General features: G+C 45.5%; 1 protein-coding gene across 1 annotated transcript in view; it reads left to right on the forward strand.

Annotated features, from left to right (window-relative positions):
* Positions 1 to 19,982, forward strand: part of LOC144799729 (histidine N-acetyltransferase-like) — a 39,965-nt gene extending 19,983 nt beyond the window's left edge. Inside the window, exon 3 of the mRNA XM_078671245.1 lies at positions 17,129 to 19,982. Within this exon, the coding sequence (XP_078527371.1) occupies positions 17,129 to 17,677 (549 nt within the window). The 3' untranslated portion in view covers positions 17,678 to 19,982. The remainder of the gene's footprint in view (positions 1 to 17,128) is intronic.
* Positions 19,983 to 21,106: the final 1,124 nt, after the last annotated feature.

Consider the following 21,106-nt stretch of genomic DNA (forward strand, 5'->3'; position numbering starts at 1 on the left):
TACCCTGATTGAATCTAGGACTCGGCTGTCTTTTCCCGGTATAGTACCGGTAAGTGTCGCGTCCCCTGCCCTTGAGATATCATTCTCCGTTTTATCCCCCACTTTGGCTGTTAGGACGCTGCTAACAGGTTTGTTTCTCCGTTTAGCTTCCTGCTCGGGTAATCCCGTGTTTGGTCCACGCCAGACTCTTCGGCTCCACACTGCCCTTACCTGTATGGTGGCTCACCACCCAATTCGGTAAGCTGTAGTTTTCCAGTCGTGTGTCTGACATTCCTGTGGTAGACCGGTCCCCGCTAATTATTATGCTTACGGTGACTTTATTTGCACCCACAGGCTCCACAAATATGCTAAATCAATTCCTTTCAGTTAAGAACCTCACAACAGCAAACTTAGAGTATGGTGCTCTCTTTCAGAGGTAAGTCACTACTTTTTGCCTTTGTGCACCACGCCAGGGCATTAAATGAGTGCCTTTTTGATTAAACCTTGTCCCCCCCCCTTTTTTTTCCTTTTTTTCCTTTCCTTCCCTCACCCTTTTTGCAGGAGATCTTCTATATAAACAGGACATCTGTTGAAAAAAGATTAATTGGTAAGCTGACTGAGTACCATCGTGTAGTAGCGCTCTTCTTGAGTCTTGATTCTTTTACACTAGAGATTAGACTTGTGTTTCTTTTCTTCTTTTTTAGAGAGCTTTTTGGCCCTGAGGAGAATCCTGTCACCTTCCAGGATTCGAAACGCGTAGGCCTGTTGGTCTGCTTCTTTGCGTCTGGGTGCCTAATGGTTCCGCATCTTGACTGACATCTTTACACTTTAAAGTTGATAATTGTGATTTCAATGTTATGATTTAAAAGTGCATTACATGTAGTGTATTGTTTAGAATCTTAGGAAAGTTCTTTTGAATTGTATAAGCAGACCGAGTACTGCACCAACTGGTTTACTGATCCTCCAGTTTGTGTGGAGTACAGTGTTTGAATGTTGGAATGTAAGAGGTTTGACTGCGATATGTTTGAAGAATTATGAGTGACGGTATGTATGAGGTTTTTATCCCACCTGTTGTGTCTTTACCTTGATTGTTGGTATATAATTGTGTCTTTACTGCATTAATTCAAAAAATGCGCATAAACAAATTTCAAAATAAATAGCTATTAATTAGCATCCACTTGTATTGATTTGGTATCTTTACATTGGGAATTCAGTTGTCTGGAAATTAAGTATCAGTATTGGCACCTCTCCTTTGTTGTTTAGCTATTTGGCTCAGCCTTACTGATTAGAGCCGACCCCAATTGTTACTAGCATTAGAGTATGGACTTGAAGCTCCGCCCACTCTCCACCCATATTTTTCATTGGTTTGTGTTATTGTCCTTTGTAAATGCTGGCTTCTGATTAATTAATAGACTTGTTTGTCCCGCCTTAGTACTGCCTTGTCTTCATTTGTAACCTTCCATGAGGACTGGCCCTTTTACTTCTGTTGTTACATGGGATGCTTTATTTACAGCAGAGGCTGGCACAGGTATGCGCAGTGGGGCAGAGCAGGGCGCAGCAGAGTGGGAAGTCGACAGACGAGGGCCTCCCACCCCTCCCCGCCTCACCGCATTTAAATGGGCCAGCCTCCACTGTTTATTTAGTCTGTAGGCACTATTTTCTTTAATGAGTTTTGTCCTACTGCAGGCACGTAGGGCTTACCTGCAACATTCAGCGCACCATGTGCGGTTTCACTTTTCAAGCATCCCAGGACAATGGTGGACTCTTCTTTGCAATGCAATCGGTCTCGCATTAATGAGAGTTTGAACAATTGCTATTTAAAATGACATTGCCTTTTATATATGTGTTAATTTTCAAAACAGATAAACAGGAGGCATTGTCATTTATAATGCCAAAAACTGAAACTTTCGCAAATGAGAGACCTATTGCATTGCAAATGCTTGTTTAACCTGTTACTCCTCATCTGCCTCTTCCCTAATTAATCACTCCTAATCCCTCGATCACTTATCCACCAGCCCTCATGTATCATCCTTATTCTTCATTCCTCATCGCTCATTCCCAGAACCTCATGCTCCACTCCTCTTGCCCAAGTCCTCACCTATCATTTTGCTCTTGTCATCCCTCTCTTCTCACCCCCATGTGGGCAGAAGGTAACTACATGGAGTGATGGCAGGGAAGTGACTCCTGCTCAGTTTCACAGCTCCTGACCACGCCCGTGCAGTGCTGGGACATTGCCCTTTTTGGGGAGCAATGCAGAGCTCCACCTCTGTCTTTGGGCAACCGCTTAAGACTGTGGCCAGACCTCACATGTAGCTGCCTACCTATTACAAGTTGAGTGAGTATTCTGCGGTTGCAAGAGTAGCTCCCCTGCAGCATGGACGTCAATCATGGGCCACCAGCGGTCATAGGTTTGACCCCTGGCTTGCCTGTGTGGCCCTTGTCACTGGCTTTGCAACCCCTTGCGCCTCAAATGACAGAATCAGTGCCTGCAACACAGTGGCAGCTCGTCCTGCTGGTCTTTGGCTGGAGCTTATTTCCCTGTATTATTGTCACATTTTTTATTATACTAACAGTGAAAAACATTATTCACTATTAGTGTGATAGAAAATTGAGCATCATTTGCTGGAATATGACCCTATCTGGCAATTAAGGTAAGTACAAAATGCTTTAAATTGTATATTGTATGCATGGTTGAGTGTTTATCTGAGGGAGAGAGTGTGAATGTGTGTATTTGTAAGCAGGTGTGTTTGAGTCAAAGCAAAGTTCAAATGGTGTGTGATGTCACTTCCGCTACCCCTGCTACTTGGTGAATTAATGCCCATGCCGTGCAGGCGAGAATGTAATAGCGAGTAAAGTAGATTGAAGCTGTCTGTACTGCAAAGACAATGACGCTTCCACCGCAGGGACAGGAGCACCTGCACTGTGGCGACTGACACCAGCTATTGCAATACTCAGTCCTCTAGGGTGAAGGGCTGTTCTTAGTAGGTATTCCCACAAAAACAAGCATTTAATGTTGGGTCCTCAACAGGGAGGTGATGTTGCTTCACAGCCAGAGCTGCCAACTTTAGTTTTTAAGGAACCAGGTTTGAGTCCTGACTTCTACGCAGTATTGAATGATTTTGGGCAAATCACTGTGCTTAAAATAACAATAAAAAAAGAATAGTAATAATAAAAATTAAAAAGTGTTCCATAATTTAGTTCTCAAAGTAAAGCCCTCTAATGTCCTTGGGCCAAGTTTGAGTCTTAGAAAACGGCAATAAAAATCATTTGAATAGACATTAAAATAAATTAAAAAGCTGCTTGTTTCTTAGGCCCAAATGGTTTCACAACAAACTTTAAAAAATTAAGAAATACATTGGTTTTAAATTGCGGAATTATCAACAACGCAGGCACCTTGTGTTGAACAGTTTTGCCCGGCACCCTTTTTATTATACTGTGCTTCCAAGTAATACTGATGTCCCACCCTCTGAATATGATAAAATAATCCGTACATCTCCCTCTCCACAGTGTCCTTTAAGATTGAGAGAGCGCAAACTGACCTAAATGTATGAGTGCATCACACTTACCTGTAGTAAGCACAAATCATGAGGAGAAATGCCATGAGTGCTAGTAGTATCTGCAATTATATTCTGAATGTATAGCTAATGTAGAGATTTAAGTAGAAGTGGAACTAATACAGAAATGTGTGACACTATATGATTTTATTAGATGTGATTATTCCTGAATCCATGTCGTGTAGCTGCTAAAATGTAAGATGGCATGTGGTTAAACGCAGAATGTGGTAGGCCTCAGGGCCAGAGCTAGAAGGGAAGGGGAAGGTGTTTCTTTTCACGACATAGATGAACTAATGTTTTGGTCATTGCATTAATGAGCCATGATTTATAGATGTGTTTACTGAATAATAGAATAAGAGTATTAACATGCTTAATTAATGAAGAAGTTGAATGCTATAATCATTATGAGAAATGCTGTAGGCCTGAAATGTTTTAACATTGATTTACACGTACATGTCTGGGCCGAGAAATGTTGCGAACCTTTTTGGAAGTCTATGAGAGTTGGGTTCTTGGCTGCAGATGTCTGTCTGCAAGAGAAAGGGAGGATCCGATTATAAATAATATGAATAGAGGTCTGTTCAGTAGACGGCCCAGACATGGAGGAGGGTTCCGGAATGTTTTAAGGGGTATCAGCGGGCCGGAGAAGAGTCTGAGAAGCAAGGTCAACTCCAACGTATGAGGCCCAATACAAAGCAGCATGGAAAAAGCCAGAAGATACACCACGTGAGGGGCGTCTCATGAGGGGCGTCTCAAATGTTGTTGACTGTTTTGTATTAGGGACAGCACCCCTGGGTGGAGTTAGAGCAGATGCCTGAGGACCCTTTAGAGAGCGGATGGGTAGGCAGAGAGGGGTCATGACTGGAGAACTATAGGTTTTCACCAAGAGACTAAGAGTGAGTGACTTCCCTTGGGGGTCATTTACTGCTGACACCTTTGTTAGGTTGAGACTTGGTTAAGTAGGGATACCATCTAGAGCAGGGTAGGGACAGCCTAACCTGTGTGTTTTCCTCCAACTTAAATGAAGGAGAGATATGCGTCAATGCTGATAGCTTTATTATTCTTAGAACTTGTGCTGGTAATTTCCGTTGCTCGTCTGAGGGCTTTCAGAGAGCACATGTATGTAGTTGGACCTGTGTATCTCGTGAATCTCATTCTGAGATGTCTGTATTTGCAGCTTATCCTATCCTTACAATAAACTTTTGAAAGCTAGAAGTTGTTTGTGATCTTTTGGAGCGGGGTCCTTTATTGGGTGAACTAGCTTGGTAACAGAGGCACTTTCTTCCTTCAATGACAGGCAACAAAGGTTCAGTCGACCAGATCGGGGTTTAGATCAATAGTGATAAGGTATCGATCAAAATCTCGCCCTTCCAGTTGGTAGCTATAGAGGATGGTTGCCTTCTTGAGGACGGTGACCTAGGCCAGGTTAGCTTACCCCAAGGCCCCTAGAGATCGATGATCGGAAGAACCGCCCGCCGAAGAAGATCCGGATGACGTGAGACAGAAAAAGCAGCAGTATCGGTCGAGAGTGAGTATGTCATGCGTGTTAGATTGCGGTGTTTTTGTATTGTATCTATGTTGTAATGTCTGGCGGAGTTGGAATGTCTGTAGAGTGACTGTGGAACAGGTTGTGAGCGCGCGCAACCGGTGGAAATCTTAAGTTCAAGGAGAGCTTAAGTGGTTCGGGTGTATCGGACACCCAGAGTAATTGTCAAATAGTGTGAAGGGGGTCATGAGGTACCATTGATCACCCGAAAGACCGAGATAGGGGGAACGTAAGAGTGAGTGCGTGAGTAACGGACGCTGGTCGGAGGTTACTGTGTGTGTAAGCAACCTATCAGAGAGACGATAGACATTTCGTCAGTTGTGTTGACAATTACATATAGACTGTGGACGTACAGTCGAGGGAAGTGACCGCTTGGTCGGAAGTAGTCATTTTTCGGTGTATGAATGGGACGCATGCATGACCGGGAGACGAGTTGAGAAAGGAGGGGTGCTGCTGCGAAGCGGAGAAAAGTGACGTCAGGAAGTGTCGCGCAGTGATTGGCTGACCGGAGAAAGACCGCGCTGTGATAGGCCAGCTAGCAAAGTCGTCAGAAAGTGTCGCTCTGTGATTGGCCGACCGGAGAAAGACCGCGCTGCGATAGGCCAAGTTAGCAAAGCCGCGACAGGATTGGTGGATTGTCATCAGGAAGTAAACAGAGTAGCGAGGCTGGATATTGTGCGCATAATTATGAAGTGTTTTAAATGGCTGAGAGCGGCGTTTAAAAAAGAGAAGCGGGGATCGTATGAAGGGGAAGAAGCCCCGCCGAAGGGTACGCCGGCTCGTTACATGGCAGTGAATGTTGGGCTGCATACGATCCTTTGGATATCAGAGTGGAGTAAGATTACGGAAGGAAATGAGGAACTGACGTTCCCGAAGTACGGGACGTTCAGATTAGAGGTGTTACATCGATTAAAATCAGTCATGACCTCAATGAGACCCTTGCCTAGACCGACCCAGTTTGAAGCCCTTGATGCATGGATTAGGGCAGCGCATGAAAAAAATATGAACAGACGACAAGAAAGGGTGAAACGATCGGTAAGGGCAGTGCAGGATGCCAGGTGGGATGCGGATGCTAAAAGATGGAGAGTGCATAACATGGAAGTAAATAAACTGTACCCAGTGTTAGAGGTGCCCGGAAATAAAAGCCCCCTAGAAGAAGATGATGAGAGCGAAACAGAGGACAGCCTGATAAACAGATTATTGACAGACAGGCCACCCCCGTATAATAGAGCAGGGGGAGAGGTCGAGCATAGTGAAAGAGAAAAGGGGGGCAATGCAGGAGAGCATGGACCGCTTCCCAGTTCAGAGTGGGATCCTGAGGCAAAGAAAGAGCTGTCCCAGCCTAGTCAGGTGCAACAGGTAGTCGGGAGGTTTGTGGTACAAAGAGCGCCGGAAACGGAGAGCGCCACATCCTACGCATTACCAGATGCACTACAGGTACCTGTTACCATAGGTCCTATAATATCGATATATGACCAAGAGAGAGCAAGAGGGGAAGAACGGGTACGGAAGGACGGAGAAAGAGCAGGGACGGCAAGGAGGAACGATACGATCAATTCCCCAAGTCAGATGCCGATACCCAGAGAGTGGAGCACCCCGATGCACACAGCAGGGGATCCAGGAGGGGATCCTGGGGGCCCTAGATGGCCAGTGGATCTGAGGGGATCTGGACGAAAATCCTTTCAAGAGCTAAATGAGTACATGAAGAAGTGGGATGAGGCAGTGGAGGCTCACAAGAGCATCATAGCTGCAGAAGCTGAAAGGGAAAGTCAGGACAGCAGAGCTCGGACTCACTGCGGGGCTGGGGAGAGCAGCCCGGAGTGGGACTGGAGAGAGAGAGATAGTAGGGGAGTCACCCATTGGGCCCGGAGTGGGAATAGAACAGACCTGGAAAACGGGGGCCCCGGGAGTGGAGGGGTGGCGTGCCCAATACTCAGTGAAGGGGAGAGGAGAGCGCAAGAGTACAGAAACAGCTTTAAGTGTCCACACTGTGTGCCCGGCACCAGAGAACAGAATGGGAGTTGTGAGAGGTCGCACCATAGTCCCTGTGATGACGGAAATGAGCGCAGCCCAGGGAATATGGGGAACCAGGAAGGATCGTATCGGATACTGAGCGATACTAGGCAAAGGGAGAGTAGCGACCAGAGGGAAAATAACAGAGAGGCGTACGGCGAAAGGAGAGAAGCAGGAGAGAGTGGGCAGAGCAAGAGTGGGGGTAACAGGCCCGTGTTCCATCACCTTCCAAGATCGGATGGCCGAGCATGGGACCTGGAGAGATGGGAGCAAGGGAGAGCACTCATTAACTCTCCCGAGCCCAAACGTAGAGCTCGGAGTTGGGATGGTAGGGAGACTAGTGAGCCCCTTCGAAAGACATATTGCGAGCTGAGATAAAAGCTAAGAGACTCGATGTCGCCAGCTTAAGGTCAGACCTGGATGACATGATAGATGGTACCCTGCCTTTAGAAAGAATGGAAATGTATGAGCAGGATGAAATACTGTATATGGCAAAGGACATCACTCGAAAAGCGAGAGCAATCCATGAGAAGTTAGTCGAACTAGCAGGCAAATATATGGTGGACCTGTCAAGAACCAAAGCATTACAGGGTAACCACAGGCTACATTATACAGATCGAGACCTAGATGAGAGGAGAACGATCGGGCTGAAAACGCACATAAGGGAACTGATCACTGGAATAAGGACATGGAGGGCACTAGATAAGTGGGAAGAGAGGTGGTCCAAGAAAGGGACCGTCAGGAGAAGCACGCTTGGTACGACACCAGGAAGGCTGCAGGGAATAGAAGCATACCCTTTGCGTGAAGTCGCTAATGGGAATTATGTACATGTCCCTTGGAGTAGGGGAGATTTAGCTGCTTTTACCACCTCCTTCCCTAAATTGCGGGAAAGCCCAGTGGAGTGGTACAAGCAAGTTGAGAGATTTGTAAAAATCTCAAAGGTCCTATGGATAGATCTGAACACGCTGTTTGACATTGTAGTACCAGGAGATCTGTGGACAGCATGCAAGGTTAGCGCTGAGTGGCCCACAACGGAGCCGGAGAGAGATGCTAAGACTAATGGGCCGTCCGAGATTGTGATGGCAAAATTTGAGAGAGTGATGACTTGGCTGAAAGAGAAAGTGCCAATGCAAGACATAGATTGGGTCAAAATAGACCGAACCAGACAGGAACCCAAAGAGACAGTCCACGAATATTATGAGAGATTGCTGAAGGCGTTTAAACAGTATAGCGGCTTGGATGTAATGGATCCAAAAGACATAGGGCAATTTGTGTCCAAGTTCGTCCTGGGACTGAGACCGGATATTAGTTTAATGATTCAGCAACACTTGATTTGTTGGCAGAATAGACCCCTAGACGAAATACTGAGATATGCTAGGTACTGCTGTGATGAGATAGACTCCAAGGCTAAGAAACTAAAAGAAAAATTGATGGTGGTACAGATGCAGGCAGCAGGGAAGGGGGGACAGCAGCAACAGCAGCAAGGAACAGGTACGGGAGGAAAGAAGCAGTACAGTCAGAACAAGGGCAATGAGGAGAGTTCCACCTTTAGACCCAGAATAGACATAGCTGCCTTGAAGAAAACGACTAGGTGCCACCAGTGTAACGAGGTGGGGCATTGGAAACGCGAGTGTCCCTACAACGTAGAGATAGGAGAACAAGAGGAAGAGGAGGAAGAGGTCCAGAGAGCGCCTACGAGAGGGGTGACGCCATACCAGGGAAAGGTGCTAAAAGGGGGGGGGGCTCCTCCCCGAGCCCAGTTCCCGCAACCTCCCCGAGTAGGGAATATGGGTAAGACCTATAGACAGATGCCCCTGTTTGTAGAAGGAGAAGAGTGCTATTATGTGGACCCATTAACCGGACAGAGAGTGGAAAGAGAAGACTGCACCCTCGGGGCAGCCTTGGAGGTGGACCAGAGGGGACCCTATGTCGAAGCAGAAGTAGCAGGGTGCCCCACGACATTTCTGGTGGACACAGGAGCCACTAGATCCACGATCAGATCAGCTGCAGTTCCAGACCTGCCCATGTCTGGAGAGACCATACAAGTGGTGGGGGTCGCAAACAGGAGAATAACCAGCCAATTGACAGAACCAGTACAGGTGAAAATAGGGAAGTACAGCGATGAGCACCAGTTTGTGGTTTGCGATTCAAGTCCTGTGTGTCTGCTAGGCAGAGACCTGTTGTGTAAATTGAATTGTACAATATACTGTACACCTCAGGGAGTGGAGGTATTGACCAATGATGATGACGCAGACTTCAAAGTTGCAAACTCAAGAATATGCGTGGAGCTGTACCCTACTTTGACAGTAGATGAGCTCCCCTGGGACTTGAGAGAGACAGTGGCACCAGAAGTATGGGACTTCACTGGGGAAGAGATTGGATTGGTCAAAGGGGTGGAGCCAGTGAAAATTGTAGTGAAACCGCATGCTGAGTTCCCAAGAACACCCCAATATAAATTGACTCCAGAAACGATTGCAGGCATAAAACCCGTGATCGAGTCCATGATTAAACAGGGAATACTGAAAGAAATCGTGGGTAGTCCATGCAACTCCCCGATTATGGGTCTGCAGAAACCAAATGGGAAATTCCGGATAGTACAGGACCTTCGAAAGATTAATAACATAGTCGTTTCGTGTTGTCCAGTGGTACCGAATCCATCAGTGATACTGTTTCAGATTCCATTCCAAGCTGAGTGGTTCACTGTGATTGATCTTTGTCAGGCTTTCTTTTCGATCCCTCTGGACGAAGAAAGCCATTTTCTTTTCGCATTTAAGCTGGAAGGTCGCGTCCTAACATGGTGTCGTATTCCTCAGGGGTATACAGAGAGCCCATCGATCTTTAACCAGCTTTTGAAGAAAAATCTTGAAAGTCTAGTGCTGCCCCAGAAGTCAGTTCTGGTCCAGTACATAGACGACCTCCTCGTGGCGTCAGAAACAGAAGAAGCTTGCAGGGAGGACTCCATTGCTTTGTTAAATCACCTAGCTGCCAATGGGCACAAGGTGTCCCCGGGAAAGTTGCAGTACTGCCTGACAGAAGTGCAGTACTTGGGACACAGAATAGAGAAAGGCAAACGAAAGGTTTCACCAGACAGGATAGAGGCGATCATGAAAATGAATGCGCCTAAGACACAGAGAGAGGTCAGGATGTTCCTAGGGATGGTGGGTTATTGCCGACAGTGGATCGCGAACTTTTCACTGAAAGCAAAGCCCTTGCAAAAACTGACGCATAAGGAGGTGAGCGATCCGGTACCATGGGACAAAGACTGTTTGATGGCATTCTTACAGCTGCGAGAGGACCTGTGTCGTGCTCCGGCATTGGGAATGCCTGATTACAATAAACCATTTTTGCTTTACTGTTGTGAGAGAGAAGGTTGCGCGTTGTCTGTGTTAGTCCAAATCCATGGGAATGCCCGTAGACCAGTTGCTTATTTCTCGGCTACTTTAGACCCAGTAGCCGCAGCGTTGCCCGGATGTCTCAAATCCGTTGCTGCAACGGGTGTCAGCATTGAGAGATGTGAAAATATCGTCATGGGGCACCCGTTAGAGGTGTGCGTGCCCCATTCTGTTGAACTGTTGATGACCAGGACCAAAACACAGCATCTGACCAACAGCAGGCTCACGCGCTATGAGCAAGTTATTCTTGCTGCAGAGAATGTGACCCTCAGGAGATGCTCTGTTTTGAACCCTGCCACCTTGATGCCACTCCCAAATGATATCGAGGATGATGATGAATGTACAGACCATGACTGCCTCGATGTGACTGAACTATGCACCAAACCCAGACCCGACATCGTAGATGAGCCACTGACCGACCCAGACGAAATTTTCTTTGTCGATGGCTCATGTGTAAGAGACGAAGTTGGGCAGTTGAGAGCAGCTTACGCTGTTTGTACAATTACTGGAGTTGTGGAAGCTGGGTGCCTGGAAGGAGTACACTCCGCTCAGGTAGCCGAGATTATTGCCTTGACACGTGCTTGCTTGGCAAGCAATCAAATTCGAGTCACCATATACACCGACAGCCAATATGGTTATGGGGTGGTTCATGATTACGGGCAGTTATGGTCTCAAAGAGGGTTCATGACCTCTTCAGGCTCTCCCATTCGCAATGGAGAGTTTGTGCGCCTGTTGTTAGAGGCGTTGCAATGTCCAGCAGGTATCGCAGTTGTAAAGTGCACCGCACATACCAGAAATGAGGACTTCGTCTCGAAAGGCAATAGATATGCCGACGAAGTCGCGCGGTATTGCGCAGAACAAGGGTACTCTTTCACAGAGGTGGAAGTGGGTGGAATAAATGTAAGGACTGAATTAGCCATGATATTGGAAACTGTTGATACTTGGGATGAACTGGCAAACATGCAAGAAAATGCTCCTGATTTTGAAAAAGAAACATGGGAAAAGGCAGGATGTGTAGTGGGTGAGTCCCATTTTTGGGTCTCAGCAGATGGCAGAGCAGTATTGCCCAATGAGATGGTGAGCCCAATGGCCAGACACATACATGGTCCCGTACACCTAGGGAGAGACGCTATGCTGAGAGTGTTTAGACAGACCTGGTACAATCCTAAGTTTAGAATAGCAGCAGAAGCAGTGTGCCAGCGTTGTGTGACCTGTCAGCAGCTGAACGTAGGGAAAAGAACACCAGTTGCACTAAGCCACATAGGAAGGTCTGGAGGTCCATTCAATCGAATGCAGATAGATTTCATTGAAATGCCGAGGTGCAACCGCCTCCGCTATGTCTTGGTGGTTGTTTGTGTATTCTCCAGATGGGTTGAGGCATACCCTACACGTAGGTGCGACACCCTCACAGTGGCCAAGTTACTGCTTAGGGAACTCATTCCGCGCTTCGGGGTGCCGGCCTCTTTGGAATCAGATAGGGGAACGCATTTCAACAGCGAGCTTGTGAAGATGATTTGTGCGGCTCTGAACATAGATCAGAAATTGCATTGCAGTTACCGACCAGAAGCCTCAGGAATTGTGGAGCAGATCAATGGCACGATCAAAGCCAGAATTGCAAAAGTGTGTTCCTCAACGACCCTGAGTTGGCCTGACGCCCTGCCATTGGTCCTCATGAGCCTTCGTAGTACCCCAGACAGAAGAACGGGGTTGTCACCACATGAGGTGTTAATGGGGAGAGCAATGAGGCTGCCATCTGTCCCAACTACTGCACTGTTAAATATCACAGATGATATGATCCTGGACTATTGTAAGGGGCTGTCTGACGCCATTCATTCTGTGTCCCTTCAGGTGCAGGCTGCCGAGGTTCCATCGTGCCAGGGCCCGTGCCATGACCTGTATCCTGGGGACTGGGTCCTGGTGAAAAAACATGTGAGAAGAAGCTGCTTGGATGTTCGTTGGCGTGGGCCCTTCCAGATCATCCTGATCGCGAATACGGCTGTGAAGGTGGGAGGCCTGCCCAATTGGATCCACGCGTCACATACGCGAAGGGTTCCAGCACCTCGAGAAGAAACAGCTCCTCTCTCGGATAGACGTCCAGCAGAGGACCGAGAAGCCATAGAGGGGGCTAGCCAAGCTGTAGAGGTGCCAGCGGAAGCAGGGAACGAGTCTGACCAAGCTGAGGACGGTCAGTACAACAGCGAAACAGACGACGCTACAGAAGGAGAAAGTAGCTGGGAGTACGAGTCAGACACTGACAGGTCTGACAGAGAGCGAGAGCAAACAAGAAGGAGAAGGAGTAGAAGGGCACGTGGAGAAGCTAATTGGCCGCAAAGAAGGAGCTCTAGCCTGAGGTCAACTCCAGAGATAACCCTCCCTCCGATATCAGAAGACTCAGACCCGGAAGAAGGTGCTCAGGGCGCTGAAGTACCGGACCGAAGAAGGTCAAGAAGAGTGCGTGTGCCTAGCAGAAGATACTCCACCCCTGAGTGGACATATCTGGCGACAAATGTCTTTGAAACAGGAGACAGGGAGGATTCGAGCGGTGGTGGTGTCCAGTTCTGAGCCCATCGTCACCGTGGAAATACGACTGTTGGTACCCGGAGTCGAACAAGAAGGGTCACTAACATTCATGCTCCCCAGACCTCCCCGCCTCAGCAAGTTAAAACACATGTTTCTTTCAGAATTGCAATTCCCCGACTTTGGTACAACGATAACAGCCCATGAAGAGCACAATCTTCGTTTGGAAATACTGAACTTTGCTATCGAAGCTGCAGGCACAAACCTGATAGTAGATGCTTAAAGGACTTTGTAAATAAAGCGAGCAGAAAAAGAAGATTACCTAGCGCCCAGGAAGCAGAGAATATTAGGGAACTTCCCTTGAGTTGATGGAGAAGGGCTAGGGTTGTCTTTATTGAACTGTTAAAGGACTTTTGCGAAAAAGGTTGTCAGCTTCCAGTTGTGTGGATTCTAAAGACAAAAGGAGTAAAAAGAGACTGTAAAGGAACGTGAAGAAAGGAACTTTGTGCCAAGATAAGAGAGAGCCATATTGTCTGACGAAATGGAAGCCGGCACCCAGAACCGCAGAGCTAAATGTATAATAGGTACACTAATAGTAGGAGTGATAATATTAATAGCTTTAGTGGTAACAATTTCTTATGTAAAGGGACATGAGGAAGAGGCGAATGTAACTGATGTGAAATCTGTAGAAACGCTTACACCCACTGTTGCTGGTGAGAAAAGGGAAAACACTCAAGAGAAAGCGTTATTAGCTGCAGAAGCCCGCAGGTTACACGTAGATGAGTCCCAAGGAGACTTTAGGTCAAATGCTTATGCCAAACTCTTATATGAATACGTGGATGCCATGGAGGTTAAGGATTGTTACGTCTGCATGCAGTTGCCGGCGTCTGTAGATGAAGGCATTAGATATCATCACCTCCCGCTGACATATGGCATTACATGTAGCTTATTGCTTAGTATATTTTATGAGAGAGATAGTTTTGAATACTATTTCTCCAACTATGATTCAGTGTTGCCAGAAGTCCCAAATTATAAGCAGATGAACAAATGGGACTACTGGAAGAGTGAAGACAGACTGGCCAAGTTCTTCATTCCTTGGATTACCTTAGATACTTCACATGCCCGTAGAAATAACCTGACATGCAAAGTGTCAGAAGTCGAGAAGAAGTTCATAGGGCAGGTGGATGATCGTTACAGGAGACAAAAGATTTTGAAAAAATCAGGACAATGGAAAACAGATTGGACCGAGGAAGAGAAGGCACACAAGAGAAAGGGTAGTAGTGGTCCAATAGCTTTAGATAAGACGCAGAGAGGAAAGCTATGTCTTCACCGAGCCAAAACGTATTACGAAAATGTATACGTGGGAGAAGTCAGTTGTGAACATGCTTTCAATATAGAGTACTATACTAAAGATTTCCTGAAGGGAATGCAAGTGATTCCAAATGTGTATTTTGTATGTGGAAGAAATGCCTACGTGAGACTACCTGACAACTGGTATGGATCATGTTACCTAGCAATTGTCTTCCCCAAAATATATCATGCACAAGACTTAGTGATCATCGAGGGCAAGACATCATCGAGGGGAAGGAGAGATATAGGAGATGCAGAAATGGTTGGAGATGTCTTTGGAGCTATGTTCCCTCTTTTGGGACTAATCCTTAATGATGTTAAAATTAGACGACTGGCAACAGTCGTCGACAGGTTGTCTGCCAGCACTGCTCAGTCCTTAATGCTGGTAGAAGGAGAGATGCAATCGATAAGGGCTATGGTTCTTCAGAACCGTCTTGCGTTAGACGTCCTACTAGCAAAAGAGGGCGGAGTCTGTAAGGCTTTGAAGGTCCAGGAATGTTGTACTTACATTCCAGACAATTCGAAGCCCCTTGAGAAAGTTATTAGGAACATAACTGATATTCACAAGGAGATCGAAGACTTGAGTAGAGAAAATGTCTGGGAAAAGGTGGGCCACGGAATGAGTGAAGTTGGAGGGTGGATCTCCACCTTAGGCAAAAGCTTTGTGTGGTATATACTAAAACCTATCATCATAATATTGATCTGTGGGATCATATTGTGGGGATTGGTGAGGGTATTCAAATGGTACAGAGCAAGAAGGTCAGAAAGGGCCCAAAGAGAGCAGCTGCAGAGATTGGCTGCCATACAAGATAATCAGTACAGGAGTCTGAGGGCTCTGGAAACGCAGAGACAAGTTATGCTAGCAATAACTGCAGTTTAAATGTTAGTGATGACCCCGAGAGGTCATCAAAGGGGGGAACTGAGAGAGCGCAAACTGACCTAAATGTATGAGTGCATCACACTTACCTGTAGTAAGCACAAATCATGAGGAGAAATGCCATGAGTGCTAGTAGTATCTGCAATTATATTCTGAATGTATAGCTAATGTAGAGATTTAAGTAGAAGTGGAACTAATACAGAAATGTGTGACACTATATGATTTTATTAGATGTGATTATTCCTGAATCCATGTCGTGTAGCTGCTAAAATGTAAGATGGCATGTGGTTAAACGCAGAATGTGGTAGGCCTCAGGGCCAGAGCTAGAAGGGAAGGGGAAGGTGTTTCTTTTCACGACATAGATGAACTAATGTTTTGGTCATTGCATTAATGAGCCATGATTTATAGATGTGTTTACTGAATAATAGAATAAGAGTATTAACATGCTTAATTAATGAAGAAGTTGAATGCTATAATCATTATGAGAAATGCTGTAGGCCTGAAATGTTTTAACATTGATTTACACGTACATGTCTGGGCCGAGAAATGTTGCGAACCTTTTTGGAAGTCTATGAGAGTTGGGTTCTTGGCTGCAGATGTCTGTCTGCAAGAGAAAGGGAGGATCCGATTATAAATAATATGAATAGAGGTCTGTTCAGTAGACGGCCCAGACATGGAGGAGGGTTCCGGAATGTTTTAAGGGGTATCAGCGGGCCGGAGAAGAGTCTGAGAAGCAAGGTCAACTCCAACGTATGAGGCCCAATACAAAGCAGCATGGAAAAAGCCAGAAGATACACCACGTGAGGGGCGTCTCATGAGGGGCGTCTCAAATGTTGTTGACTGTTTTGTATTAGGGACAGCACCCCTGGGTGGAGTTAGAGCAGATGCCTGAGGACCCTTTAGAGAGCGGATGGGTAGGCAGAGAGGGGTCATGACTGGAGAACTATAGGTTTTCACCAAGAGACTAAGAGTGAGTGACTTCCCTTGGGGGTCATTTACTGCTGACACCTTTGTTAGGTTGAGACTTGGTTAAGTAGGGATACCATCTAGAGCAGGGTAGGGACAGCCTAACCTGTGTGTTTTCCTCCAACTTAAATGAAGGAGAGATATGCGTCAATGCTGATAGCTTTATTATTCTTAGAACTTGTGCTGGTAATTTCCGTTGCTCGTCTGAGGGCTTTCAGAGAGCACATGTATGTAGTTGGACCTGTGTATCTCGTGAATCTCATTCTGAGATGTCTGTATTTGCAGCTTATCCTATCCTTACAATAAACTTTTGAAAGCTAGAAGTTGTTTGTGATCTTTTGGAGCGGGGTCCTTTATTGGGTGAACTAGCTTGGTAACAGAGGCACTTTCTTCCTTCAATGACAGGCAACAAAGGTTCAGTCGACCAGATCGGGGTTTAGATCAATAGTGATAAGGTATCGATCAAAATCTCGCCCTTCCAAGATCTATGGTGAAAGTGTTCTAAACATTGTAAGACAACTGTAACACTGCATATGTGTGATGTAAATTCCCAAAGATATAAACATTTATGCATATTTGTATGGGAATAAGAATTGAACTCATTTATATTAAGGGCTTCTAGTTTTATGATATTTATTTTGTTGACATTCCCCTCTGTATTTATCCATATTTATTTTTTGCTCATTTTATCTATATTTACCCATATTTATTTAGCACTTAGTGTCAAACAAAGAATGTTATAGTAATGGTGTCCCTGGTGTTGTAGTAACGGTCTCCCTGATGTTGTAGTATTGTTCTCCCTGGTATCGTTTGTCGTAATGGTCTCCCTGATGTTGTAGCAATGGCCTCCCTTATGTTGTCGTAATGGTCTTCCTGATGTTGTTTGTAGTAATGGTTTCCCTGATGTTGTAGTAATGATCTCCCTATATGTTTGCAGGCTGCTCTGTCACTGATCTTCAAGGTTGAGGAAATTGAGAAGACGGTCTATCATTTCATCACCAAACTGGAGAAGGAGGGACAACGCTTCCAACCACCTGTGGCTTTGGAGCTCGAGGATGTGAGGAGGATTTACACTAACGAAAAGGTGATAGAGAAGCTTCTGCCAGCGAAGATGCTAATCCAAGGCTGGCTGCCGGTTCTCCCGATCACATCCAACCTGGACTATTTACGAGCCAAAGTTGTCAGCTGGATGGCTGACAGCACAGATGAGCCAAATTTTCTAAGCCTGGGTTCCCACCCATTCAAGGTGCCCTTTGGGGACAATGCTTACCGATTTGACATCAATCTATTTGGTACAGAACCGAGATGCGCAAAGATTCATCTCCTTGCCCAGTTACTGGTGGGTGCAAACATAACTTCCGGAAGTGTGTTGTGCTGCTGTCTCTACATGGAGAAAGAGGTGTTCCAAACATTAGATATGTTCTGTGAGGGCATCAAAAAATATGACTTTTGGATGGAACAGATAGTGATGGAAAAGGATATCTGAAGTCCCTTAAAAATTCTGAACCATGCAAGTCTGCTACATTCTACCCTCATCTCTCTCCTGACTATCACATGGTCAGCCATGATTCTAACTTTTATCATTTGACATTTCCAGAAACACTTAATCAAGTTTTGTAAACACATTCATTTTTAGATCAAGCCTAGGCAGCACGCCTGCGCTGTCTGCAAGACCTGCTGCATTCACTATACTGAGTGTAATCCCGCCTGCTGCTTACTCCAGTACAGCTATTCTTTGCTGCCTCCTTATTGGTTCGTGCTCCTGATACATCACTTCCGTTTGGAGCTTAGGAACACTACTTAACTATATATTAATTTCCCTTAATTAGTGGATGTCCTCTGTGATGCGGATGCTATTTCTTCTCCTCCCCTCCTTGTCCTTCCTTACATTGTCTTTGCCTAGTCCCTTTATGTTGTGGTTTGGGAGAATTTTCTTTTTAAATTATTGCTTTTATTTCGCTTCAGCAGCTGTGCTTCATCTTCGCGTCTTTTCTTGCCGTCAGGAGGGCTGCTAATGCCTAATTCGGGCAGATGCTTTGGCCCGGGGACTAAAGCATCTGCTAAGTTTATGGAGGAGAGAGGCAACAGTATGATGCAGCAGGTTTTTTACTTTTTTTTGTGCTTGTTTTTTTCTGTTTCTGACTGTGCTTGTGGTAGGTTAGGTATTGTTTTCGTTCTTCGTTGGAAAGTGTTGGGAGGAGGCCCACAAGCTGGACATGCACTTCTACTTCCAAGCGGCTCTTTGTATTATGAGAAGCAGACCAGCGCCCACACCATGTCCATCACTCAGTGTCCACCATCCCCAGTGGTCGAAACCTTCATATGCAAGTCCTGCCAACCCCTCCATTAATCTAGCAGTTAGTGATCATTTTTACAGATGCTGCCTTAAATATTAACTCTTCACGGGCGACATCACCAGATAACTAGAGAAGACTTATTTAGCAACAGGATGAAACATTATTTACCTGCAAAGGTTTAGGCATAAGAATGATGCAACAAGAAGCAGTACCTAACATACAAGTCTGAATCTCTGTATGCGCATGCATGTTGTCTGTTAATGTGTGTTTGATTGTGCTTCTGTGTGTGGATGTGTATATATGTATGTGCATGCTTGTCTGTGTGTATGTCTGTACATACATGCATGAGCATGCATATGTGCTAGTGTGATCGTGCTTTGTTGTGTGTATGTGTCTGAGCGTGCATGTGTGGGTAACTGTGTAGAACTGCAAGGGTGCATGTGCATGTATGTGAGTGTGCGTATATTTATGTCCATGCTTGAGCAAGATGGCAAAGCCAGAGCCTGGAGAACCCAGCCCTTCTGGCAGCAACAGGGCTGCAAGGCTGCTGTCTTCAACTGAACTTCAGCAGACTCGGAACTGTATAAGGAAAGGTCACATACATCCTGATACCTATCTGTGTTTTGCCTTAAAAATGAAAGCCAGTTGCAGAGCTCTGCTGAAAATACAAACTCAACAGTTGGTACGGTATCATATCATATCCCAACAAACTTGATGGTACGATAATTATGTGTGTGTTTATGTGTGCAAGTGCATGTTTGCATACATGTGTATGTCTGAGTGTTCACTTGTGTGTAGGTATGTAGGAGTGCTTGCATGTGTGTGTTTGCTTGTATATGTGCATGCAAGTGTGAGTGTGTAGATGTATCTCCGCTTGGTAATGCTGTATATGTATGTGCATGCTTGCTTGTATGCATGTCTAGTTGCGCATGTGTCTGCGTTTTGTATGTATGTGCTGCTTCCTGCATGTCTGTGTGCATGAATGTGTGCATGTGCAGGTGTATGTATGCTTGTGTGTTTGCATGTATCTCTGTACGCGGCTACAGCTGGCTGTGTTCCCAAATGTGTACATGGCTGTGTGTGCTTTTGTGTATGTGTGTTTCTGTGTATCTGTGCTGGCACATTTGTGTGCGTCTGTCTGTGCATCTATGTTTATTTTGAAGTTTTTCTTTAATAGAGCATGAACGGCCAAGGGGGTGGGTGAGAGCGCTTTACTGCGAACAATATCTGTGGCAATAACTACTAAACATATGACAAATTGAGGAGCCGAAAACTAAACAATACAAACAAAATGGGTCAGTTACACACATGAACCTGTTATTATACCTTGTTGTCCTCCTTTGTGCACCTTTGTCTACTTTGTATTTATAGCTGCTTCTTCTATGTACGTGCTTTGAAGCTGATCTCTTGGCATATCAGCACTATAGACACTGGATGCATATATTCTAGTATTAACAACAACCAAACCATATTCAATAATTAAAACAATCAACATATGTTGTAATACGTCAAGTTTTTTGTGGGCCGTGTTGTATACCAGGAAGACATTTTAATTTCTTCAGACTGTGCCAGTCTGGATTGGATTGTGTTTTATTATGGAAAGGACATTTTTTTATTTTTATAACTATGTTAATACTACATAAAAACACACACGACGGAGTTCTTTATTTTACTTGGGTGAGAAGGCATATCTATTGTACAGGTAAAAAACATTGGCATTTACAATACCAATAGCTCCCACCTCGAACAAATGCCAGACCGATTGCATTTTCAATGCTTTTTTACATGGCAAGTCACATTCCTGAACTGTTCAAATATGTCCCACGAGTGTATTATTTACAATCAGCAAAAAGTTAACTGATTACAACAAATAACTTCAGCAGTCTTGACTTTGTTGAGCTTAAAAGATATGTCCATGAACCAATAAAGTAATCTTTCACTTCCTGCTACGTGGGAGTGTGTGTGTGTGTGTGTGAGTGAGTGCATGTCTCTTTGTGTTTGCATACAATTATGTGTTTAGGAAACTCACACATTCTGTTCTGTTCTACTTACTGTGTACCTGTGATTATGTGTGTGTGTGGAACATGTGTGTACTCAAGACAACATAGCATTGGTTGCTCTGCCACAATGTTTCTCCTGATTGTGAAGGAAGCTTGAACTACTATTAGTTAACCTTTTCGTTGTGTTTGAAGAATACGCTCATTACCTGGCTATACCTGCTTACACCTCTGGGATCCCCGATCTCCGTGCTGGACATGTTTAGTGTGTGTGAGAAAAGATTGCACGTTTCCATCTCATGATGCATGCTGGAAGCCTGCTCTTCGTGGATGCTGGCTGTACCTGTGCTGTCAGTGAGTGATGGAAGCTAGCTCTGTTGACAGTTGTGCATGTATGAAGCAAGCGTGCCCTGTCCGTGCTGTACTCACTGCATGCTTGTTACTGACACTTCCTTGTCCTGCCTGTGTTGTAACTGTTCAATGTGTTCCACAAGGTGCTGGGAGGTGTTACATTGCACTCAGTTGTGGGGTCTCGCGGAGGGCGATGGTGAGTGGTGCATGAGAGGAAGGGTGACCGTAGGCCTCATCGCCTATGTGCCCCCCTATGGTAAGGCCTACTCT

Source organism: Lissotriton helveticus, chromosome 12 (assembly GCF_964261635.1).
Source record: "Lissotriton helveticus chromosome 12, aLisHel1.1, whole genome shotgun sequence".
Taxonomy (NCBI): domain Eukaryota; kingdom Metazoa; phylum Chordata; class Amphibia; order Caudata; family Salamandridae; genus Lissotriton; species Lissotriton helveticus.